At 41.2% G+C, this 26,784-nt stretch overlaps 1 protein-coding gene and 1 long non-coding RNA gene across 7 annotated transcripts in view; one reads left to right on the top strand and one right to left on the bottom strand.

Annotated features, from left to right (window-relative positions):
* HIPK3 (homeodomain interacting protein kinase 3) overlaps window positions 1–20,921 on the bottom strand; it is a 67,213-nt gene extending 46,292 nt beyond the window's left edge. Inside the window, exons 1-2 of one of the 6 annotated variants that reach the window (XM_058833378.1) lie at window positions 20,899–20,921; window positions 3,853–4,951 (exon numbers count right to left, since the gene is read on the bottom strand). In XM_058833378.1, the coding sequence (XP_058689361.1) occupies window positions 3,853–4,949 (1,097 nt within the window). In that variant the 5' untranslated portion in view covers window positions 4,950–4,951; window positions 20,899–20,921. Of the gene's footprint in view, window positions 1–3,852; window positions 4,952–6,109; window positions 6,210–19,118; window positions 19,379–19,858; window positions 20,049–20,898 lie in introns of those variants that run through there. The other 5 variants (XM_058833352.1, XM_058833343.1, XM_058833361.1 and 2 more) reach the window with 5 other exon arrangements.
* Window positions 20,922–21,385: 464 nt separating this feature from the next.
* Window positions 21,386–25,101, top strand: LOC131576558 (uncharacterized). The gene is made up of 3 exons (XR_009277004.1): window positions 21,386–21,556; window positions 22,746–22,801; window positions 25,001–25,101. It is a non-coding gene; the product is annotated as an uncharacterized LOC131576558 (long non-coding RNA).
* The last annotated feature ends 1,683 nt before the right edge of the window (window positions 25,102–26,784 follow it).

Below are 26,784 nucleotides of genomic sequence, written 5' to 3' on the forward strand. Positions count from 1 at the left end.
AGGAAAGAGGTGAAACAAAGGAAAATGACTTCCAGAGAGAAACACCATGCCTGGGAAAACTTTCTGCCTCACCAGATGAGCAAAAGAGACCAGACTTAGAAACAGATGTTTTGATTCTCCTCCTCCACAGCCTGCACTGCTTTCCATTTGGGATGAAATACTCCCCATCTTCACGATTTAGGGCACAGCTGACCAAAAGGACAGCAACACACTTCTCACACCATTTCCATAAATGCCAAAGGCTTGATCACCTACACCAGACGTAAGGGTATTTTCTTCTGAAAATGTACACACTGCTTAGTTATTTACCTCCTTAGATCACTCATAAAAGGTCAGCAGTCTTAACGTGTGAGGCCAGAAGCAGAAAAGGGCTTCAAATACCACATCTCTCTAGTCCACAGCTATTAAAATCCAGACCAGCACAAAAAGAGCATCTAAGCACAGACACTGCCTTTCAAGGAAAGAGCATTGAGAATAACATCTGATCTTTAAAACAAATAAAAAATCATCTGTGACTTCAGACAGTGTGTCGTAGCTGGTATTTATTCATACCCATACTCGACAATTTCTAGCAATATAACAAACAGGAGCTTCCAAAAGGTAACAAAATGTCAAAATCTATTTTTCATACTTCTTTTAACCATTTTCTTATTTTCTCTTAGCTTGAAAAAGCTGAAACAGGAACAGGAAAACATCAAGTCATTATCACTCCATACAGTCTGTCTCCATTTTTCTGCTTCCTCATATCCTTTTAAAATTGAGTTAGTCTCACTTGTTTGGGACCTCTCCTCATATAATAGTACCCTAAGATCTCCAAAAGTCATCATCAGATCACCTCTCCTTCTGCTATAGGCTGAGGTAAGTCAGCCCATTATTCATCCACTTGGCTACATGATGTTCCCCTCCTTAAGTCCTAATCCTCTTATTACTCATTTTTCCAACTCATTATTCACTTCCTCTTACAGATGCAAAATAGTGACACTAGAATTCAAAATAAACACCCTAACACTGGACCTCATGGCATTCTCCACTCTCATGATCATTAGTTCACTATGGTCCCAGGAACAAAAAAAAAAACCAGAAGGAATGATCACACTGAGGGGAAAAAAACTCAAAAAAAAAGCACAAACAACACACCCCCCCCCCCCCCAAAAAAACAAACCCAAACAAACAAAAAACCCACCACCACCACAACAACCTTTTCTCTTTATTCAGTTTTGTAAATCTTGTTTCAACATGTCATAGTCAAACAGGTCAAACCTGCACTGTCACTCCCAGGCTCTTCTAATATAAAAATACATTTAATTACAGTTGTATTTTATATATAAATGCTCCTTATTTGATTGACAAAAAAGCACAATCTCTTTTAAAATAAAATACCATCTCAATGCAAGATATTCTCTGAAGGCCTTTCTCATTCTTATGTAAGACCTTTCTTGAAACTTCCCCAGCATCATCTATTTAAAAACCTTTTTAATCCAATCCCTATTTTCTGATATCATTTACACTATTCTGATGCTTCCAATGGAATAAAAAGAAATTTTGAGGAACTGCCAAACACAATCAGTTTCTCTAACACAAAGTTAGTTTCAATCACCCAACTGGTAAGAGCTACACCATCCATGATGAAATCCAGCATGCTAAAAATCTGTTCAAAAATAAAACCTTTTGTTGAAAATAATGTCAAAGTATAGTTGTTTTGTTTTTTTTTTTTCAAAATTATCTCAACCAATATTTATATATTAAAAAAAATAACCTCAAGTAGATGGGCCCTAACTGTTTTTCTTCTTATGTCCTTTTGATTTTCAAATATTACTGACTTGGATGCTACTTCATAGAAGGATTATGAAATTGTACAAATCAAAGAATATGATCTACTGAAGCCTGAATATTTATAAAGCACTTAAGCATAACTTACTAAGCAGGAAATTTTAGGTGCACATGTCATATGGGTCCGTATCATTCAACACCATTGAGGCAAGACAAGTATATGCACCCACAAATCTTATTCTTGGGGGATGATATTATTGAATAAACATCCACAGGGAACCCCACTTGCTCACATTTGAGTGCAATACAAGCACCAAATCACAAAAGAGAAATATATTTTGAACTGTACCATTATATCTCAAGGATTTTCCTGTTCTGAAATCTGAAGAAAAATATCTAGCAACATATCAAGCCAAGTAAAACAAGACTACAGCTACTATATTTTTATGTAGGCAACTAAGAAAGAACAATATCTTGTCTATTGAGCCATCTGAAACAGAAAAAAAATTTGCTGAAAGTAGTTAATTGAGGCTGAAGCACTACAATAGGACCACCCAGCCTGGCTGTCCACATCCTCCCCCCTGTCAGTTTTTGGGGAGAGAGAAGGGGAAAATGGCAATAGCTCACAATAATCTGTAATTGCTTCAATAAATAGAAAAGCCAAAACAGGTAGGGAAACATTCTTAGCCCATGCATCTTGAGTATTTGCTGGATTATGATTCTGTTCAGACCAGCTGAAGGTAAGACCTTTGCACTTGTCCAGAGCCTCTTCAGAACTCCTGCCATCTTTGCAAGCCTGATTTGTCCTGAGAGTCCCAAAACCTTAAGTATCTTAAGTAGTGTACAGCTTTTACACCAAAATGAACCCCCAAATTAACACCAAATGAACACCAAAATTAAGTTACTTAATTTTTTATTCCCTCTCATATATATTTCTGTATAATGTGGGCATGTATCAATCCATAATGTTTCCCAATTTAGTTTTCTCTTGATGAACTCTGTGTAGCTTTTAAATCCTCTGCTGCAGTTTGCAATTAAGTAATACAGAATGCAGGTGATGAATTAGAATATTTTATGTGAGCACTGTACATGAAGCATTCTTGTTTACAAGCCACAGACAAAAAATAGATTCCTCTGGCATGAACCCCAATCACTGATTTCATCAAGCCTGGAATTGCACTGCACAAGTTTTCATTTCTAGCATGAACAGCTGTAAAATATTTAAAATTTTCTTCTAAGTACTCATTGTCCTACTTTAGTAGCTTCTTACTGAATCGGCAGACGGGCAATACACAGCACAAACGACTGCCAATGATGCAAAACAGAACTGAAAAAGATCTTCAATCAAGACGAGTTTAGCTTATAAGGAAAACAAAAGGACTAAATCTTGATAATTCTCAAATGTGAGGCAGATTGGGTAACTACTCAAAGAAAGCTTTAAAAAAATAACCAAACAAAACTACTGAAAGCATACATCCATTTTCAGGCAAAAGTAGAATGCAACCATATACCAAAATCACTTTAAATGCCCTTCTGGTATCACCCTAAACATTTAAGCATCCTCCCTAAATCCAGAAGTTTACTAAACTCTACAGCTGCTGAACGTGCTCAGTCAGAATGGAGTTTCTAAGAACTAGGGAAAATATTTACAAGTGCTGGAGAAAAACAGAGGCATTTACATAATCTTTGGCAACAGGATATAGAAACTTCTAGTAACACTGTCCAGCTGCTTAGAGGAAAAAAAAATCCATCATGTTAGGAAGCCTGGAAAGACATCCTAAACAAGCAAGATTTTTTTTTTTTTTTTCCCTTTTCTTTTTGAACAGTCTCAGAGGTCTCAAAATAACATTGATGACTTCAGAGAGCAACACAAAACATCCTTCCAGGAAAAAGACAGCACTATAAAAACATTCAGAGCAAGTTCAAAATGTTCAAACCAACTACTTAATTTTCACATTCCTAGGTGGTTTTATCTTTTCCAAATTATCCTTACTGAAGGAGTAATTATTTAAGCCTTTAACTTAAAGAAATGCTAAAACCTCGTTCCTTAACAGGTGAAAAACCAAAATAAATGACACCTACCTGTAATACCGAGATTGTAAATAGGTTGAACAAATAGTCTTTGATACATGGCTGGCAGACCCAAAGTCTATGACTTTGACCCGGTAAGGCTGCCGAACGGGATCCACCAACATAATGTTCTCTGGTTTGAGGTCAGCATGGATTAAACCCAGACTTTTTAGTTTTTTCAGTGCAGTGGCCACCTGTTGCAGAATAGGCCTTATTACTTTCAGTTGCAGAGGGCTGAATTTGTTTTGTTTCAGGAAGTCATACAAATTCTGTTCCAACATCTCAAAAACCAGACAAGTATGGTTACGATGCTGAAAGCATTCATAGGCTCTCACAAAGTTAAATTCATCAGCATTTTCAGTGCTTAGTCTCGCTAAGATGCTCACTTCTATCTGCCCTTGGCGCACGTACGAAGGATGATTCTTCAAGATTTTGATTGCCACAATCTCGTTTGTCCCCCTTTTCCAGCACTTGACTACTTGTCCAAAGGTCCCTCGTCCCAGGAAATCCAGAACCTCGTAGGTGTTTTTCACCGAGCACAACACCTCATGCTGCACTAGCTGGTAATCTCCATCCCCGCTGGTACCGCTCTGCTTGGAAGCCGCCGCGGCCGTGGTCACCACCGTCACCGGGTTGCCCACGCTGGTCTGCAGCATTGCAGGCAGGATGGACAGCTCATCGACGATCTGCATCGTGCTGCTCTGATTATCCAGCTCCTCGCTCTTACGCTTCAATCCACATCGCTGGGCTCCTTCCAGGATATCCGACCGGCTTCCCCGCGGCCCGGCCCGAGGGGCCTCCAGCTGAGGTTGCTGTGCCCACGCTGCCAATGCTTTTGTAGCACCTGCAGTATTTTTTAAAGCAACAGCATTTGACTGCAACCAAAAGCTCTGTCCTCGAGGTCTATCAAATGGGTTTTTAGTCTGAAAGAAAGTACTAACCCTGTGGGGAGAAATTCCAAAGTTTTTACCGTTCACATAGATTTGCGGGTAGGTTCTTTCGTGGTACACACAACTGCTTGGTTCTAGTTTGAGTTTCTTCACACTACAAAAGGCACTTGACTGGGTTTGATAAACATATGGTGGATAGACCAAGACTTGTGAGGCCATACCTACAGGGAGAGAGAAAAAGAAAAAACACGTGAAAATTGTGCGCATTTCCAAGCTCTCCAGCAGCCGCTACTTCGAAAAGAAAAACCAGGGCACAATTATGTTCTCCAAATGAGCTGGTCTAAAGTTGTTTTCTGTTTAGCTTCTTGTGGCCAGAACAAGGCCTTACCAGTGCCCACACATGGACTTTAGCAGCAGCAGGTTACTGCAGTTAAGTGCTTTAGCTGAGACAGGCTACAGCAGAGCACTACGTGTCATTTTTCAAGCTGGGGTCCTACCTTTGTGCTATTAAACTCAACTTTCATTTAAAACCTCCCACCATTTCTCCACACAAAAGTAGCACAGTGTTCAGTAACACAACTGAGAAACCAATTCAAATGTTTAGCAACGATGCCATGAAAATAACTCCGAAGTTCTTAATTGTGAGTCAGCGCTACCTGTTACACAAGGTACCCAACCTATTCATTGTAAACACCACCAGGCTTCCAAGAACAGACAAATGTCACAACTGCCACAGATCAAAGAATTTCACTGGGACGAAAATGAAAGTGATCAAGCCATGTGATGGAGCCCAAAATAACTTAGGGGGCATGGGTATGTACACATAAACAACAAGAACGTTCCAGTAACTTACGATGTACAGTAACCCAATCCATTGACGAAAGGCAGCTGCTTTCCCTGAGCTCTGTTCCACCCCATTGCAGAAATTTGTGTGTCAGTGACAGAATCAAGGCACTGAGTTTACCTTCCAGGTGTCCTCTATGCACCGACACAGTGTCCCCCTCCAGACTTGTAGAACACCAGCCTTAAACTTGTATATCATGTAGTTAAGCTAAATACTATGAAAAAAGGTTCTGGATGGACCCTGGTGTAGCTACAAGGTTTCAGGGAAGTTATGGTTTATCAGTCTGATCAGCTCCCAGAGACAAATTCAATACCAATAATAACTTAATTAGATCACTTAATCATACCAAGCACATGAAAATTCTGGTAATAGGTACTTCAATTGCAGATGAGTCACATAAAACTTGAGCTAGATACTGCAGTGACTCTGATCAAATGAAATCTAACCAAAAGCACAGCATAATTATTCTGAAGCTGTGATTTGATTTATGCAAATGAACATTTAGATATCTGAAGAGCAATTAAAATAATCATACCAACACCTCAGTTTAGAATCCTCTAATGGGTTTTGTCCCAGCTGCAGAAGGAAACTTCAAAGCCCTCTCCTTCCCAAAGCTGTTTTCTCAGAGCCAGACGATGTAGAAAGCTGGAGACAGCCAGCAGCTCGGTTCTCCTGCCATCAAACATGATGGGATTGCCACTGGCCTCCTGCTCCATACCAAGGATTTAACACTAACTATAACCTCAAAACACAAGAAAAAGTTCCCCAAGCTCTTGACTTCTCCCCTAAATAATGTGCCTCATAGGGAGGTGCATAAGCATTACTGACTAGGAGATCTTACGGCCTTTTCTATCATTATTATATTTAAATAAATCACTTACCCTGATAATATTATTTAGATATCCAGAAATCAGCTCCCACTGACTGCCCCAGAGAACATGGATGTCCAAGCCCCTCTGGAGCTTCCAGTGGCACCTGCAGTTCAGGCTAAGCCAAACCTTCTATCAGCACCTTACCATTCCTCCAGTTCTGGGATGACTCAAATACCCCATCTGCCAAAGAGACTAATATATCAAAATAATATTTTGCTTGGGGGTTTTATTCTTAAAACCTTTTCAAGGTCCCCATTAAGAAATACTCTGCTTGCTTTTTTATTACAATCCCCTTACTTTTTGACACACATGTGCATGAAACAAGAAAAATTTTCCAACTCAAAAAACACTTACACTTCAAAAGGAAAGAAACTTCTGAAGGACACAGTGTGTTATCCCAGTTTGCTGACAGAGGGGTTCAGAATCACTTTCCTGACAAATCTAAATGCTGGGCATGGCCCTGAGGCACAGCCACACCACGAAGCCCCTGGGCAGGAACAGGTCCTGGGCATTTCCAAGCAGGAGGGAATGGGGACAGCTGGCCCACGGCTGAGAATCTGGCCAAGCTGCAGCAGCCCCAGCAGGTCCATTTGTCCTGGATCTGCCGTGATCTGACAGCAAAAATCCTGCCCCATTTAACTTCTGGAGAATGTATTTGCCTGTGTAAACATGTCACCAAAGTGGAGGGCACTAGAAGATGATGATAACTACTTTGAAAAAGCTACACTGAAATTAAGGATGTTTTTGGAAGACAGGACAACAGTCCAGTATGAGAGAGAACCAGAAGCTCACTCAAATCCTCACCTGAGCCTGTGAGGACCACTGGCATTTAAAACCATGTAAATTTTCTATTACAGAATAATATTATCTTATTATTATATAATAAATTATTACTACATAAATATATATTATTTATATATTATATATACATTTTGATATAACGTAAATTATATATTCATAATCATAATCTATTTTATTGTATAACAAATATAATAATAATCTATATTACTATAGAATATTTCTATTCTATTAGAATAGAATATTCTATTCTAGCTCATGCTGTTCAAACCAGTCCAGAAGGTCTGGAGGAACACAGTCCCAACATTCTCTACAACATTCATTTCAGCTGGATAAGAAAAACTATCACATTTTGGGGGTCAGTGTGTTTCTTACAAGCCTAATTCCATGACCCTGAACCTCGACCACAGTAGCAACTCTGTTTGCAGATAAGAAGTGTTTACTGAGTTATTACAAGAACATTTTTAGCAACTCAAAAAAAAAAAAAAAAAAAAAGAAAATTGAGCACTAAATAGAACAGATAACATATCCTGGAAGAACAACCTTTGATACAATCACGACAGAATGAACTAATAAAATAAAATTTTACCCTACACAAATAAAAATGGACTTGTACAATCACCTCATTTCTTACCTTCCCCTAAACACTTCTTCATCACTCCCACAATTTTGCTTGCCTTTCTCTAACCAGACACTTCTAGATGCCAATGTCATTTGGAGAAGCTGCAGTATCTTCACGTAACCAGTGAATAAAGTGCTCCTGTGACCCAGGCACGTAAAACCCTGCAGCATCCCACACCTGAGACTGCCTAAAGACCTCTGCCACACACTCCCAGTGCTCAGAAGGCATTTCAGACAGAAGCACACTCTACCCAACACACATGCAATGAAATCCATCAGAACAGCATGGAACTATCCAATACAACCAGCTGCTGGAGGCCTTTGCTTTGAGAAGCTAAGCTGATAAACAGAACTGATTTCCCCCCAACCCAGATGAAAATAAACCCCCACAGACAGCAGAGCTGCACAACAAACCTTGAAGAGAAAGGGAAAATACCACAACACCCTCTACTGTAAAAGCACTGCTGTGTTGTAAAGGGTTTTTTGTTGTTTGGGGGTTGTGGGTTTTGTTGTGGTTGGGGATGGTTTGGTTTTTTAGTTCTGTTTTTCTTGCTGGGTTGATTTGTTTGTGGGGTTCAGAAGCTTTTTGTTTTAAACTATTTTGAGGTACTTGGATTACAATACAATCCTATGGATAGCTACACCTGAAAGAATAAAGAGTTATTGTGTTGCAGGTGTTTTGTTGCCCTTTTTTTAAACCAGGACTCCCAGCAAAAGAAAATAATACACAGCACTTTTTCACCTAGCAAAGAGTGGATCTTTCTTTTCCCCCCAACACAAAGCATTTCTCTGAGTTCACACATCTTTCTGCATACTTCTTAATGAGACTGTTCCTGCTTCCTCATGCAAACTAAAGTTGCTCAGACCACACCTTCATTAGCAAGCCCAGCAGCAGAGTAAGAGAGGGATGTGTAGAGCCAAACAAGCAGTGCTAAAGAAAAAAAAATCATCTGTGCTCATTTCAGGGAGGTTACTTGAGCCTGAACACACATAACCAGCTGGTGCACATCTTCCAGTTAAATTTAATTTAAAATAAAAACCAAATGTGTGCACTACAAGACCCCTCCAGGATGCAAACCAAAGCTGAGTAAGCAGAAGCATGAGAAGAACTGAAAAGTGCAATTTCCACGTGCCAGTACCACAGGCAGCCTCTGGATACTCGATAACTCCCCACCTGACTTTCAGTAAGCCTCTGAATTCTGTGCTTCTGAAAAAAGTATGAACAAAGTAATAAGCAAACATATTTCAATTAAGTAAATTCATTGTTTATTCCTTTAAATAAATGAACAAATATATTTTCACAAAGTTATGCCAGTGAACAGGAGGCACTTCAGTTTGTCCCTTCCAGCCAAGCTTCTCTCTACAGAAACAGCAAAATGAGGCACCTCTTAAGTTGATATCTTACTGATGTTCACCTAAGTGCAACAATGCCCTTTTCTTGTCAAAATTACATCTCCAGCCTTCTCAGGCAGTTCTAGGCAAACTCTGGAACACGATGGATTTGGCAAACTCCGACAACCTTGAGCAGCACAGGCTGTTCCAGGCCTGACCACCATCAATAATTAACTGTACAGTGACATTTCCACATGACTGAGTCAGGGGGCTGCCTGGCAAAGGAACTGGTTAATAAAGCCACTGCAGGGGAGCTCAGGAGAAATTGCTACACTGCTCCCTTAATTTGTCATTTTAATTCAATAAATTAAAATGCACAGCTCCTTCCACCTGTCCCCAGCAGTGCAATCCATGCTGTTCCCGGGTAGGAAATTCCCAGCAGGCAAAGCCCAGCCAGCAACTGCCACCTAATAATAAGAGTTAAATTGTAACCTAAGAAAACTTGTTTTCCAACTTCTTTCAGGCCTCCATGGGCAAAAACCAGTCCCAAAACTCTCACATCCTTCTTGCAGCGCAGCTGGGCATCAAGGGAAGATTTCTAAACGCTCAGTAACTTCCAGAAAATGCACAATTTGAGCAGTGGCACTCATGAAATGTTTTGTTTACATTATGTATCGCTTTGGAAACGCTGTAAGGATCCTAAATGACATTTTTTCCAGGTAAAACAATTGTTCTTTTTACATTAGGTGTGACTCAACTTCTCAAGTTATTTAGTAAACACAAAGCTGAATTAGTTGCCCTCTCTTTCTGCACAGATCAAAGTTTATTAGCAGTAGTAGCAGCACCTCTATGTTATTGTTTATTTTGGATATGTAGCTGAACAAGCTGTACTGATGCAAGCACTTTCATACCCCCATGACCTGTTCACCCTAAGGAATTCCCTCACTCCAGCTGTACAATTAATAACAAAGCACTGGCAATTGAGGTTTCATGCAATTTATAAAGGAAAACAACATCCACAGAGAGTGGGAAGTGTTCAGAAATACAAGCCCAGCGAGTCCCACCCTGTGGCCACCACAAAACCAGCGCTGTGAGCAGATCTGTGACCCACAGAAAGGAGAGCACAACAGAGGAGAAAGCACTGAAGTGTTCCAGATAACTTAGAAATATTTATATTTGTTTATTAATATATAATAAATATATATTTATATAACTTACTAATAATCTATATATAATAACTTATAGTGATATTTATATAATTTATATTTAAATTAAATGTATATGTTATATATTTTATATATTACATATATCATGTATATTATATAGATTTTATTATAGATATATAATAAATATAATTTCTATTTATAAAACTTACATAAATCATTTCCTCACACAACAACAGAGGCAATTCTGGACACAAACTGCACAGGCACACACCCATTGCCCTGCAGAGAACCAGGAGATGCAGCTGATGATATCTCACCAAAGAAACCAACACCAATTCTGGGGTAACAACCAGAGATGCAGTTTAATGACAAAAGAAATCATTGCCATTCTCAATTAAAACATGTATTTCAAAGGTCAGGGATTTTAGCCCATCATACACCAAGAGAATTCAGCTGAGCCAATGCAGCCTTTGCCCAGTGTGAAACCTCAGTCCTGGTGGAGGCTGAAAGGCCAAAGGTTGGTTCCAAGCTCCAGAGTTTCAGTGGAAAACAAAAGACACAATGATCCAATTCTGCCCTTGTAGAACTTAGTTACTAGCCACCCAAAAAAAAAATGTTGCAGGGATGGTTTAGGTCTGTGCAACAGTGGAGATTTCATTTCAATCAGACACCACCAATGCTGCACTGCTAGCAGAAATTGAAAATACCAGTTGCTTTAAGCGTGATACAAACCAGTCTCAATTGCACCATTGTCTCGATCCTTGGAAACAGAACTGACGCCATACACTGAGCACAAACATATTTTACATAAAATATCAGAGTGAACTGCTATGACTCAACGCTGCCATAGCACCAGTAGCAGTACTCAAGAATACAATTGCTTTATTCATATTTTCCACGAATATCAAAAGCTAAATCTTGTGATACCAATATGACTGCAATCATAGCTAAAAAGATAAATGAAACAGTACTTGAAGCATTTCTTTTTCTTCTGGGCATGCTGCTGTTGTGCAGCTGGAAAGCAGCAAGCACAAGCAGTGCAGTATTGGCCACCAGCCCCCAGTGAGAACATGCCCTCCAAATCAGAATGTGCCACCATCAACATAAACAGCACACTGCAGCCAGCCAGGGCTTCACCAGCCTAATCTCTTCTTTTAGAAGACTAATTCTTTTTGAACCTGGAAACAGCAGGCACACTCAAATAAAAGTCCCTAACAGTGGGGTTTAGGAGAGCTCACACCTTCTGCACAACAGTGCTGAAGGATGTTCAAACTACTGCCACTGTCACCCTTCAATGCAGGCAGGAGGGACCAAGGCAAGCAGAGAGGCAGGACACTTTTTCCATTGCCCTAAGTATTTCCAAAAGATTTTGCCACCTTCCCTAAAGCAGGAATAAAATTTGATATAGAGAGAATTAGCTCAAACTGCATGTTGGATTATCACGTGTTCAAATGCTACTGTATTAAAAAAAAAAAAAAATCCTTCTTAGTCCTTTTTTATTTCCTGTCATTTTATTTTCATGCAATTCCTCATTTTTGCATTTTTTAGAATGCTGGGTTTTTGTTAGAGTAGAAATGGACCAAGCCAGCTAAGCAATTTATTAAGAAGTTTCATTTTAAAATAGCACTAGACAATATCAAACACAGCTCCTGTAAAAATACATATCTAGATATTTGTTGTCACTTCACAGAATATCTGGCAGCACATCTGCATGCACATAAAGGGGTCCTACTTACATAGAGTTCAATGAGGAGGAAAATCATCCAAAATTATCTTTCTGCCTCTCCCTAAAATATATTTTCACCTGGACAAAAACAAACAAAGCAACCCCAAACAAAAACAAACAAGCAGCAAAAAAATAAAATAAAACAAACAAACACCCAACAACACCACAAAATTCCTGTTCTCCCCACAGGACCTGCACATTAAGTCTGCAGCAGCACAAAAAACCTGTCGAGCTCATTGAGTCTGACATGCAATGCAAAAATCTGCAAATCAAGCTCTCCTGTACCAAGGAGGTGAATAAAACTGTTTCCTACACATTGAGAACTACCTGGTGGTAATATTTGAGTTAAAACTTTGCCCAAATACATGGAAAAAGCAGTCTCTCTTCCAAGAAGCCCAACAATAATGTCATTATCAAGTTGCTACTGAGTTGTCAAGACAGCACACCTAGAGCATACTCAGCTTCCTCTGCAACAAAAATGTCAGGGTAAATAAGAGCTTAAGCCTTTATTTGTTTTAAAACTGACTTAACTGTAAAATAATTAAGGCATCTAATCCAACACACTTATCTTGATTGATCTTTTTCTGCTGCAGTTTTCAGGTCAGTTGCCCCAGCTAGATCCAGTAGCAACTTTCAAACATACACAGGCTGAGGTAAATACAAATACACACGGTAAGCAAATGTTTGGAAGGTGTTTTTATACATTCACAGACAGAAAAAAAAACTTCTGTGAAGTCCCAGTATTTTTCCCCCATAATAAAAATTTTCTATTTAAAAGTGGTTCAAATATTCTGCTTTTATATAACAGCTGTTTTTCCTTCCTTGTAAGCAACATCATCATGAAAATAGCTGTATAAATTGGACTTGGCATATGTAGAACAGTGAAGAAAAAATAGAGGGAAAAGGTGTTTACCACTTCTTTCAGCTTTCTAAGGATGTGGAGGAAGCAGTATTTCCTACAGGTAAATATCAGTGCATTAGAAATCCATTCTCTCTCACAGAAGGATCAGTCTTCTGCCTCCTAATGATCAATAACTGTAATAATTATAATGTTTCCCAAAGCTACCAGGGCAAGAAATTTCTCCCCCTCCCCTATGCAAAGAAACTTATTGATTTAACTACACAGAAAGCATGTGAAAATAAAGGCAAGATTATATGCAGCATATGACCCACTACCATATATAATAATACTGATAAACGTGCATACATTTTCTCTGTTGTATTCCCTTCTATCTTTAATAATCCTTCCACTTGTAGCATAAATAAACTTTTAACAGCCGCTGTCATTTTAATTTTCAAAATAATATTTAGACATCTCTGTGACAAGAGTTTTAAAAACACATTTAGTCTCAAACAGCATTTGTCACAAAGAGCTCCCAAAGTATTTCTCGGGAAAACTTCCCACCATGTCCTCTTGCTGGGCTCAGAGCTGACAGTCCAAAGGAAGAAGCCAGCCCACAGCATCATTACAAAAGCCATAAAGTTATTTAAATCACTCTGTAGTATCTCATGAAAGCAATCCACTCCTCTTAGGCTGACTCCTGACTAAATTCATGAATCACAAAGTAAGTTGGTATTAAAAGGAAAGAGGAGACAAAGAGGTTTTTTCTCCTCTTTGGAACAAATCTGGTTCCTTCTGAAGGGCTTCACAAGATCTCAAACACCAAAATTCCCGTGTATAACAGACTCAAATGCTGAAAAATAAAGATTATCCGAGTACCTCTTCTACCCACATACAATCTCTATAAATCTTCAAAAAAGAAGTTGTGGAAGGAACTTCTCAACTGGAACACAGACTGTAGACAAGCAACCAAGTCCAATAGTTAAAAACAAAAAAAAAAAGGGAAAGAATTAAAAGGAAATGGGTAAGAAGTTGCAGATGACCCAAGTTTCTAGGAAAAACACAAGAAGCCTCGAGGATGTTGACAAGACAACGATGCACATCAACAGCTTCAGCCAAAAATACAGAAAGGCATCTTACAAGAAACAACTAAAATTCCTCCTGGAAATTGGGTAAGTTCCACCAATTGGGCCAAAAAACAGAAAAAAACTGCACCATAGGAAAGAGGGAAAAAAAAATAATATGTTTTACTTAAACTAGTGGAATTTGGTAAAAGTTGACATAGCATTTCTTTTAAAATGCTGACAAAGGACCAAAAAGTATTAAAAATGTTGAGACTGTGGAAACACAAGAGAAGAATTGTTTATTCTATTTACATATGAAAAAGTAAATTATTTTAGCAAAAGTAAATTAATGAAGCTTTAGAAAAAAAAAAATGTATCTAAATACTTTTTATGGATAGCTGATACTAGTGGTTATTCTTGTCTTCCAAAGGGAGCTTAGATCACCAGTAGGAAAAACTTCTTTTCCTCCCTTATAAACTTTCTATTTTTGGTATTGAGGTAGTTTTCTCTCTGCATTTTTGCCTGTATAGGTGAGGTTCCTCACCCAACCTCTGAGCCTGCCCTGGGTCCTCTCTGCAGGCAGAGTTTCAGTCTATTCCAGCAGGAACAGGGAGAGGTTCAGATGTCAGCTGACACCCAGAGACCCCAGGGATCAGGCCTGGAGGGATCTGGTCATGCTAATAAAAGCAGCAAACATCTCTGCAATGAGGACACTCCAGCCACACACAAAGCACAGCTGCACCAGTTATTGCAATCCCAGCTCAAGTTGCTCTCCTGGCACTTTTTGCTGCCCAGGGACCAGTTTTGCCATCTCACCTCACCACTGCAAGATGATGTCAGCACAAGGCAGGCAAGGAGATCCACTCCCATCTCACAATTTACAACCCAGACTCAAGCAAAACTGAAGCAAAACTCCTAAAATAACCCAAAGCAGGTTTTCTCAGGTAGTGGTGGCTGCTTGTCCCGAGGCAAGAAAACAGCCAAGCCAAGCTTTGTGATAAAAATCTTGCCTTACCCAGCAACTGAAGTTCCTTGGAAGTTCAGTGTCCTGGTCACACAAAGAACAGCTGCAGGACAGCAGAGCGTGGTGACCCAGAGCAGCTCAGCCTCCAGAACAGAGGAGAGCACAAGACAAGCAGACCAGTGGATTATAAAATCCAACAGGCCTGGGAAAGTGGCCATGGGCATCTCCAAGCATCTCCAAAACCTCCTCTTTTAAGGATGTTCATGGGACTCAGCACAGGTATCAGGACCTGAGATTTCTTGCCCAGAAGCTTTTCAGCACTTATTTGAAATGGGTGGTGGCTGCAGTGCCACATGTATCCAGCAAGTGATGTTCCTAGACTTTCATTTGACAATAACCAACTTTTTACATAAAAAATGTTATTAGTACTTAATTCATAACATGCTTTAAAAACTACTGAAGTTTTTTAGAACTGTTACATTATTTCAGCAAGAGTGGAAAGCATGAGTTTAAGATTACTGATTTTAAAGTTAGCTCTTTAAGAAGGGAGTGCCCCTCCTAACAATGCAAAGAGTTTTCTGTACATAAGAATCCAATTACTTTTTTAATATTGGGAGTTGCTGTAGCTTTGATCATCCTAAAAGATAGGAAAACATTTCTTATGTCTGTTTTGTCTTTGGATATTTGACTGTGTCTTATTTTATTGTTCTGGTTTGGAACTTGAACCCAGCAATCTCCTGTTATACCTAAATACTGCATAACATAAGAGAGCTGGATAAAAGGGGGAAAAAGGATTATATTCCTTACTTACAAAAAGGAATAATTTCATACTATTTTCCAAAAACATAAGGAAGACTGTACAAAAAGTTTACATAATGCTGGAACTAATAAATATGTAATGTTAATAATACTGGGAGAGGTATTTTGAAATTACACTGACTCCAAGTCTCAGCATAAGAAAAAGAAAAAAACAGAACTAAACTACTTGAGTTGCTTTAAAAACTGTTCAGTTATTTGGCTCTTCTTCCTTTTCCAAGCCCAACTGCTATTAACTCCCTTTTGTCAGAACGTTACCCACGCTCAAAAATTGAGTATTAAGATGCTATATGGAAAAAAAGTGATATACCATGAAAAAAATATGACAAAACTTTTAAAATATTATCCCTAAACTGCATCTAAAACCAAGACTCACACCAACTTTTTCAACATTCACTATATTGAAATAAAACATGTGAAGAACTGGGGGGAAAGAATCTAGCCTGTAGGAAATACTACATTATCAAATAAAGTCACCAACTAAAATCCACTTTCACAGTTACATGTTGTTCCCCTGCTCACCTGTCACTCAAAGCTGTGAAGTAAAACAAAGCTACAACTTCTCTAAAATTCTGTAGAAGGGATAGAGGCTCTAAATTAAAACAGTGTCTAAAAGGGGAGCAGGGGAAGCCAAGACCAGGTAACAGGATTTTCCAGGCTTTATCCTTCATTATAGGTTATTTCAGGTTAAACAGAGGGTGTTCACTGCCTGTAGAAGTCAGAAAAGGTAACCCATTACTAACCCATATCATAGCATCAGTTATTTTAGGGTGATTTAAATACAGTTACATGGTCATTCCAGGTGCACTGCACACATCTGGAACACGCTCAGCGCCCATCCTGGCTCCTTTCCCAGTGTTTGGTGTTGTGCTTAGCCCAGCCAGGGTTCTGAAATAAAGTTTCAAATACCTAAAGTCCCATCCTATACTTACCCAAAATAATGAGCTTTTCTTTCAAGAGCTATTAAAAGTAGTACATTATTTTCAAGCTCTGATTGTCAGTGAAAGGATCTCAAGAAACAAAGTATTTCAGTGACTTGTGAACTTGGAAAACACAACATGGTACAAGCAAGGTCTTTTGAAATCTGAAAGGTGGATACTATTACACAAAATTCAGCAGGAAACTGGTGACAGAGGAATGTTGGTAGCACCACCACGCTGCTTCCACATTTCTTCTTCCCTAGACTAAGGATCACCAGGTGATTATCAGGCTTGCTCTACCCAACTCGTACTTCTGTCACTCAGAGCAGTCTAATTCAACTGCAATGCTTCTGCAGATCAGATAAAACCATTTTATATATTCAGAAAAGCCAAGGCATTTAATAAAAAAATATAAGAAGGCCTCTGTGTCCTCTGCTTTATTCCCCAAAGTTCTGAGCAGAAAGCGACACTGCCTGCAGGAACTATTCTGTATACTCGCATGCCACGACACCCCACACTGCAACAGCAAAATTTAGCTCCACTAAAAGCAGCTTTTCCTTCTGTATTTAACATTCCTCCAAAATACATGTTCAGCCTCAAATGACAGTGCTGTTCCCGTTATCAACGCTGCTCTTCTCCCCCCATCACATGCAAGAAAGCCAACTACAAAATTCCCGTTTCAAAACGCACCTCTTTGTCAAAAGGGCCTTTTGTTGCCATGATCAGCACACTGGCAAAAGGGAAAATACAAGAAAGAGAACCTACAGAGGTAAAAAGAAAACTATTCTAAAAACAGAAAGTGTGCAGTCCCTTGAAATAGTACAAAGAGGGGTATATACACCTAAACACAGGAGCTTGGGAAAAACACAGCCTGACATTCCTACACCTTTGGATTGGGGTTTTCACGAGAATTAAGCACAGTTAATTCTGTTCCACCCAGGGGCTGGTGAGCTAAGCAACCCTCTGCCTCTGAAAGTGCTGCTCAGCCTCCCATTCCCTTCAACAGAAGAATAATCCGACAGACTCTTTCTAAAAAATCACCTCCAAAGCAGCATTTTTTTTTTTTTTTTGAAGCAACTGCTACAAACTGGAGGACGCGAGGAGAAAAGCAGCACATGCAAATTCGAGTATTTCTATCAGTTAAGTTGTGAAAGATGAGTTGTAACCTTCCTCCCCACACCCTGTCTTTGTCTCTGCTATCTTGTTAAGCAGGAGCCGGTCTCATTTCCCTGTTTCTGTAGGTAGTTGTTTGAAAGAGAGGAGGGAGGAAACACGCCAACACCAAAAAAAAAACCCACCCGAAACAAAGAAAAATCACAAATACCGCAGAGACCCCAGGGCAGGGACAGCTTCCCGAGCAATTTTTCAATGAAACTTTATTCCAGCTCATGGAATCCGTCCAATTACAAACCATGCCCAAGCCCGGAGAGCCGCACCACCACCACGACCACCACCGCTAACCGGAATTAGAACGGCCAGCCCAATTTATCTACGATAAAAAAAAATAATAAATAAAATAATAATTTACAAGCACGAGCGGTGCCACACCCTGAGCGAGGAACTAGAAGAGAAGCCCCCAGGAAGAAGGGGAGGGGGTGAAAAGTCCAAGCCCCGTTTTGTAGGGTTACAAACACCCCCTTTCACTGCTACCATAAAAGGTCCTCGGCAGCGCAGATAAAGCCGGCAGAGCTCCATCGGCATCAGTTTTCCCCCGATAAGTCCGCCTTAACACTTTGCTCTATTTATTTGCCATCTCACCGTGCCGATTGGTAATACAGTATTGACCTATTTTCCAGGTGCTTAATTAAGCTCTCTGCTGGCTGCCGCGCTCGTTAGGCGGCTGCTGTGTGTGATTTTAAATTTAGTTTGTAGAAAAGTCTAGCAATGGAATTATTATGGCAAAAAGGAAGTCCCATCCGAGCTTTCTCACTTGGTGTGACATCAGAGCCTAAACTTTTTGCGAACGATGTTATGGGAGGTAATAGTGGGTAGAAAATAAGTAATCAAAGAAACGTGCATTGTTATCAACAAGTGCAGCTTTACCTAATGGAATCGTCTCTCAGAAAAACATATTTTCCCACAATTTAAAGATACTGAGATAACTGAAATAAACAAGGCGATACACAAGCAGGAAAAAGCAAAATACACAAGCAGGAAGACGCAAAACCATCACAGCGCCACATAATTTCTAGCAAGTCAAGCCCTGCAGTCCGAAAAACTAAGTTAACAAAAAAGGAAACAATCGCAGTTTCTGGCATTTTAAGTCAGATGCAACAGTTAGTAAAAAAGTATAGCCGCAAAAGAACGCTCTTTATTATATATGTGTAAGCACCTAGCACTGACGATTGAAGGCTAGATTTAAATAAAAATAATTTTTACAACCCCATCACTATTTCCTACAGCGTTAAACACATGTAAACGCACCTGCCAGCTTTACAACCGATACCACGACGAATCCAGAACAAAACCCGCACGATCCCTGCCGCAACCATTACGGGAAAGCCTCCGGCAAACAAACCCCTCTGCTTTCACACAGCTCGTTCCTGGGAACTGACCAAATTTTAAAGCGTCCACTTCCTTTCCAGTTGCTGTTAGTGATAGCGGCCCTGGGCACCATTTGCCGCCCCAGCTTCCCCCCCCAGCGCGGGTCTCTCCTCGGGGCTCCGGGGGCGAGGGTCGCGTCCCGCCGGGACTGCCAGGAGCCACCGCGGCGGCGGCCGAGCAGGGGCCGGAGCGGGAGGAGCCGCGGCCGCGCCCGGGCGCCACCCCGGGACCCCCCGGCGCTCCATACAAGGCGCAGGAGGAGGCGGCGCGCCCGTAAGGGGAGCGGGGCAGCGCCGGCAGCGGCCGAGGGGCGGCCACGCCTCCCCCGCCGGCCGGCGGCGGCCTCGCCCGGCAGCCGACAGCCGGTGGGGCTCGGGGCGGGCGCACGGCCGCGCCGGGGAACGCGAAACTTCGGGGACGCGGCGGGGCGGGCGGCGGGAAGGGGAAGCGGCGCTGGCCGCTCTCCGCCGCCGCGCTCGGCCAGGCCGGCGGCGCTGCGCCGGGCAGGGGGGTCGGGGCTGGCCCGGAGCCCCCCGCGGGCAGGGCGCGAAGGCCGCCGAGCGGAGCCAGCGCCGCTCTCCGCCCGCCGGGGCCGGCCCCGCTCGCCGCCGGCCGCTCACCTTCACGGGTCGGGCCGCGCTGGCGTCCGCGCTGGAGCTGCCGCCGCCGCCCTGGGCATGTCCGGGAGCGCTCCGGGAAGCGCCGCTCCGGCCGGGCTCAGCCGCTCAGCCCCGCCGCTGTCGCTGCTGCTGCTGCCGCCGCCGCCTCGGCCGCTGCCATCTTGTCCTGGCGGCTGCGAGGGAAGAGCCGCGGCTCAGCCCGCTCGACAGACCGGGCCTCCGCCTCATCTTCCCGGGGAGGGACCCAACCCGCCCCCGGCCGCCGCCTCCTCCGCCTCCGCCTCCTCCCGCCTCCGCCCTGCCCGCGGCGGCCTAGCGGCGCCCGCCGCCGCCCATCGCCCCGGAGCGGCGGCCGCGGCCCCGCCGAGCGCTGCGGAGGGGGCGCCGGCCGAGCCCCGCTCCGGCGCTCCCCGGCCCCCGCCCAGCCCGCGGGGCGCAGCCTGCGGGGCGCTCCCGCCCGCTCCGCCCGGCCCGGCGGCAGCGCCCCCGCCCGGCCCCGCCGCGCTCCGCAGCTCCCGCCCGGCCCCGCTCCGCCGCTCCCGCTCGCCCCGCGCCCACCGGCCCCGGCGGCTGATGGGCAGCACCGCCCCTGGCAGCGACACGGCGGCCGAGCCTCCTCAGGGTCTGCTGATGGTCCCCCGGGAGGAGAACTTGAGATGCTCTTACCGCGAGCTCTCCTCTCTGGCAGCATCACGGCTACCTGGAGGAAGGCAACCTCGTGCTCTGTGGGGGCTCAGTGAGGAGCACCTGTAAAAGTCCAAATAAACCCCCGGTGCTGGGCATCCCGATCAGCACACCCCAAACGCTGAGCGCTTCCCACCTCGTTAGTGCCAACTCCCACAACATTCACAGACACATCAGCTACATAACGATGGGCAAACTGATGCCGGGAGAGAGGCCTGACCCTCGAGACCTGGAGCTTAGGGGATGACAAGGTGACAATGAACATGTGAACTCCCAATTCATTTAAATGAGTGCTCTGGCCTTAAAGGACAGGACACTTCCCCAGCCAGCCCTGAAAATAGCTGTGAAGCACCAACCTTCCAGATGCGGTGTGACATCCTTCCCTGGCGAGCAGTCCTTGCCACGCTAGCCCGAGCCCATTGGACACACCACTAGCTACAGAGATAACAGGACTGAGCAAAGGTATTGACCACTTTGCATCCTGCCTTACACTTGAGCATTTTGCCTTGCTCAATTCCTCACAAAATAACAGGATACACCCCCAGTAACAACACGTCCCTAATATTATACATCACTTAAATATTCGTGGTTGGTTGTAGGACTGGGCAACTTCTGCAAGCAGCATTCTTGACCCGAAATAGTGTTCAGCTGATGTGGGGCGAAAAAGGAATTACTGTTTGCCTATAAAGTATTTAGCCCCAAGATAAATCCTTGGCTACAGCTACAATTGGACATCACATGCTTCTCCACCTCTTGCCAAAAATAACAAAGAATTTCTTTATTTACTTGCACAACTACACGTACTCTGCTATTTTTTCTCACTACTTGTTCCAGTATTTTCAACACGTGTCTGCTTGATTTTAACCTTTATTTAGGACTGATCCTTGTAATGAAGATTGTTAGGAAGTGAAGTCAGAATTTGAATTAATTAATTGGAGAAGCCAGACTTCTTGTACAGAAGTGCTAAAACCTAACATTGGATTTACTACCACAACGCCACCAATTCTCAGTCTTGTAAGTAATGAGCCATTTAATTTAGGGCTGGGGAAGAAATAGGTGGGTGTCAATGGTAGTAAATTATAGCACTCAAGAGCTGCTCATCACATCTATTGCTTACTAATTTTAGAAATATTAATCAAGCTCCTAAAAAAAAAGCATCCTACAGAGTTATTTCTACACATTTTATTAACATATAAATAGACAGTAAATGTTGATAAACATTCTTGTTGATTACTTAACCATACAAACTCTAAAATGGCTTCACAAAAAAAAAAAAAAAAGCACATTAAATATATGCTTCATCTGCAAACTTAAATTGATGTATTTCGCCCCAAGTTGTGATCCACTGACGAGTCTCAACATAATTTTTCCAGCTGTTTATTAGGATCTATTTCCAGGGAATTTCTTGTGGTTCCCCATGCACCTTCTTAGAGTTTGATAACCAAAACAATCCAAATACAGTTGTACATTTGAATTATACTAATCCTCTACTAACAGGCAAATTTGTGAATCCAGTGTTCCACAGATACACATGCACAACTTTAGCCAACTTTCAGAAACAGATTTTAATTTTGATTTAGAAAAAAAGGGGTGTCTTTGGGCTCATTAACCTCTCTTATCATACTGTTCTCTCACTGCAGTTTTGAGTTGGTCACATTTGCTAAATGACAGCACCTCCTGAAACATCCCAGCACTGTCCTCATGTTCCAGCTTTTGCTAATTAGATCAAGCTAAACCTCCACTCACCTTGCAACAGGAGTATCACCAGCGTGTAATCAAACTCTCAAATCTCTTTGAAACTCCTTCAGTTTCTTCTGTGGAGCGCAGCACCCCTCTGCAGATCCATTCTTTGTCCTTATTTCCTTACAAGATCTCTCAAGAAGCTCCTTACTTTGGGAGCTGTTTCAATTGAAGGTTTCCTTAGCCCTGGGACTGAGGGCTGGCCAGAGCTGAAGTGATGAACCTCCTCTGTCAGTGACTCCTAAGAATTATTTTGGTCACAAAATAGTTTTTAAGTGCCCACAAAGCACAGTAAAACAACATTAGATGTATCATCCATTAGATGTATCAGCCAGCTTTAAACACTCTGATGACCTCTTCTATCAGAGCTTCTATGTGTGTCTGAGAAACCCTCACATTATTTATTTTTTTTGGTCACCTGGAAAACAGCAAACTCTTCCCTGTCCTATTTTTCTCTTGGCAGGTACCTTTGTGCTGGTAGGCAACAGAGGGGTTAACGTGGAAACTCCTGTTACACCTGTAAGTCCTGTGGACTCCTGATACCGTTTGGAGGGGAGTGTTTTGTTTCAAAGTACTTAAGTAACTCAGTGGAAGGAGGCCCAGTGTCATTTAGATTCATTTATGAAGTTCAGCATTGAAACACACACCTCCATGGGCTCCTGTTCCTCCTTGTCTCAAAGCCTTTGCAGGGGATAAGCGCTAGTTAGTTGTGAGTGCTCTGTGGGGAAAAAAAAACAACCCAGAAGTTAGAAGAAGATACTTCCAACAGATGTAATCTATTATGCAGCACAAAGAAATGATCTGAGGACAAACACAGGATAGAATCTTTTGGCAGAACACTTACCAATGACACTTTGTGCTATTTTTGTTATCAAAAATCCCAAGTGTAGATGCAGACTGAAAATGCTTTGGCTAGAACAATTTGTTTTACTCATCAGACTGCTATAAGCTGTATCATCAAAACACTTTTTACGGCCAGTATGAGTTGTTCATATCAGCTTATGAGTTGCTTGTATCAGCTAGACTCTTAATTTTTGAACAAGCTTGAGTCCTGATTGAGGCTCTGCCATTAGAGCAAAGCCACAAAGATAAGGAGAGGAGAAGGCAAGACCACAGGGCTGTAATTCCTCGTGTTCAGTCCCTAATAACAGGTGCAATCACATGAAAGAGCGAGGCACACTCACAGTCCATCGCTGTGCAAAGGGACAGAGCTGTCCCAATTCCCAATTTCCCTGGCCTCTTCAATTCCCCTCTAATAGCTGTCCACTGCTGCCACTGAAAATCCCATTTAGCAGATTCAGCTCAGCCTGCAGAAAAGGCTTCTCTTGGGTCAGGAAAACACTCAGGGACCGTCAGAGCTGGCACAAAGAAGAAGGCAGAGTTTTTCCTTTTCACCTGGCTGGGAGAGCTGTGCAGTTTCAGCTGAGTTTGTAGAAATTATGAAATCCAAACAACCCAAAAGCTGGTTGGCAATGTGTTGTTGTGACCACTGCAGGTGTCCAGGCCTTCACAGGTGGAACAAGCAAAAGTTCCACTTGAATTTTTCATTTATTTTTTTTTTTTTTAAAACTTGCAGACCACAGTCTTTCGTCTTTCCCACCATATTTAATACTTTGTTAAGCAGGGAATTAATTAATGGATTCAAATTATAGGATTTCAAATTATATATTTACTGTTTTTCATGTTGGCTGAAATTACAGTATTTATCCTTCTCAAACAGACATAAGATTGGACAAAATTAGGGTTATCTTTTCCTCACAATTCCTTATCTAAAGCATTTTTTAAACTGATGTTACTGTCACTTAAATATGACTTGTATGATGAGAAAAAAGCATTTGATATTCTGCATTTGGATCAAAATTTTTCAAGATCCAAATTCCTGTAAAGGGGTCAGAGTAAAACTGATAAAAATGCTCTTTTAAAAAAAAAAAAAAAATAAAAATTTACAGTTCCCGTTGATTACCATCATATTCAGATAAACATAGTTCAAAGTTCCCCATCTCCCCTCCCCATAGATATATTTGCTAGATATACCCAAAATCCAGCCTTCTGTTGCTGGGTGTAAATGGAAAATTACTTTCAAATTTAAAGCAAACATACACTTTGCTCCTTTTGCAACAACTGGAAGGTCAGTTGATAAGCACTGTGTTTCCTCAATTAAAAAACACACAGGTTTCTCTATGCATTTTACACGGAGTCATTTGCACAAATTTCACCTTTTATTTCCACTTTATTTTTTGCAGATTTAATGCAGGACTTAAAAAAAAAAAAAAAAAGTGGAGCAGAGTTGGGGGAAATTTGTTTATTGTTTGCTGTTTAATTTATAAATTCAATGTTCAATGTTCATTTTATGAAAACACCACAAGTCCCTGTGCATCTCCCAAGGGATTCATGAGGAGCCATCCACTGTGGCTCTTCCAAAGAAGAAAATCAGATTAAAGCATTCTTCTTCTTCAATTCATTCTCCTTGCAAGAAACCTCCTGCACCATCCTGACATTGCTGTTTCAAATTCTGCCAGGTAACAGTGGCTCTTAGGAAATAAACTTGTCTGGGATCTAAAGATAATGACAGGGTGACTAAAATGGTAACTCTTAGAAAATGTGAGAAGGAATCTAAAATCTTTTTGGTTGTCATGTGGATAAAAGCTGGCTGACTTGAGATGAAATGCACTCCTCATCCAAACTAAAACACTAATCCCCTAATTTTTCACATCACAGAAAGGCAGAAGAACTACATTACAGAATCATTAAGACTGGAAAAGACCTCCAAGATCATTGAGTCCAACCTTTAATAGAAGAGTGATGCTTCTGTACAAGGTAAAAGGAAAAAAAAAATAAGTAAAAAGATATAATGAATTTATCTTAAAATTACATAAATACCTACTAGTTCAATTTAAGCTTTAGAGAACTTTTCTCTCTCTCTCTTTTTATTTTTTCAAATTGTTTCTTTTCAACCTTATTGTCCTTTTTGGTGCCATAATTGTTGAAACAGCTAACTGGGACAACTGTAATTTAAAAATATGGCACCCTGCTAATTGTCACAGATGATTTTGCTCAGGGACACTGTGAGTTACTTATTTCTCTGCCTGTGTTCATATTACAACAATAGGTGTAGATTTGATAAATGCTTCATTGCTGTCTTTTAAATTATGCTAAGATCTTTCTCATATGAACATATTTTCTTTAACAAAGAGTTAAATGCAGTATTTTGTGGGGTGGTTGAAATATCTTTACTGGGTCATATAAATACTTAGGTATCATGGTATTGTAGTTTTCACACTGTATTTCCATTTTAAGTCTGGTTTTTCACCTTTTTTAGAGCCATAGAAGGAGATAATTCCTCCCTCATGTACCTTAGGAGATCCACAAGGAAAGGATCTGTCTTCAGGAAATGCATCCCAATAATGCACATTTCTAGTTTGACAATGTAAATTTTCTTGCTAATCAGCTATTTTCATGTAATCATCAGCCTTTGAGTATCTTCCACATAAGGGTATTTAATAATTACATTTTTGTGCTCACTCTCTCAAGCAGGAAAAGAATTGGAAGTGTGGGTTAACAAATGTTAAATGTGTACAAAGATACAGTATGTTTCTATTTTTGAGGTGTTTGGCAAGAACAAAAATATTTTACAATATTTGACTGCTACAACATAAAATAGAGAGAATCTGATATATACTGAGAATGATAATATTCAAGGCAAACAACAAAAAATAAAATAAATCACTCCCGATTTAATGATATCCAAACATTGGAAAAATATTTACATTAAAAAAAAATTGAAACACTTTTTCTATGGAGGAGAGAAATTACTTTTTTAAATAAAGAGCACATTGAAAACTAAAATTCCAAAGATAATGTGCTAATTTTAAGAACCTTTAATAGCAAATATTGCCATTTTTTCCTGCTGTTTTGAAATAAGCATCAATAAGCACCCTACATTTAAGAATATCCATAGGGTACTGTTCACTAATACTACAATAATTTCATTTTTACAGGTGACTAATGACTTCTCTCTGAGCACAACAAATGTTCCAGCTGACCTCACTTCTCAAAATGCATCATTCCTTCAAATAAACGTCATTAAACATAAGCAGGCAGTGGAATTACAGAATTAAACCATAATCCTGCATCACTCGAGTGACTCGGTGCTTATTAGGAGGGAAACTATTGCCATCCCTAAAGGTTTCTGGGGCTGTGCTTTTGCAGCATATTCCAAAATGAATAATTTGATTAATTGCCTGCTGCTCATCATCATTTTCCCATCACCAAAGAGAAGTTCTATTGCAGAGCAGGGTGTCTCAGGCTCCCCCACAAGCCGCAGCACACAGGAGAGGAGCCTGCTCTAACTCTGGCAGGCTCTGAATCACATCCAAGCCTATTTTAGAATTAAATGGAAGATGACCTCGTTACCTGGGTCTCTCCAACCTCACTGTGAAAGCACTTGAGGACTGAGCCAGGGGTTTGCTATCAGCAGCTAAAACAAAACCCAAACTGCACAA

The sequence above is a fragment of the Poecile atricapillus genome, chromosome 1, assembly GCF_030490865.1.
Source record: "Poecile atricapillus isolate bPoeAtr1 chromosome 1, bPoeAtr1.hap1, whole genome shotgun sequence".
Classification (NCBI taxonomy): domain Eukaryota; kingdom Metazoa; phylum Chordata; class Aves; order Passeriformes; family Paridae; genus Poecile; species Poecile atricapillus.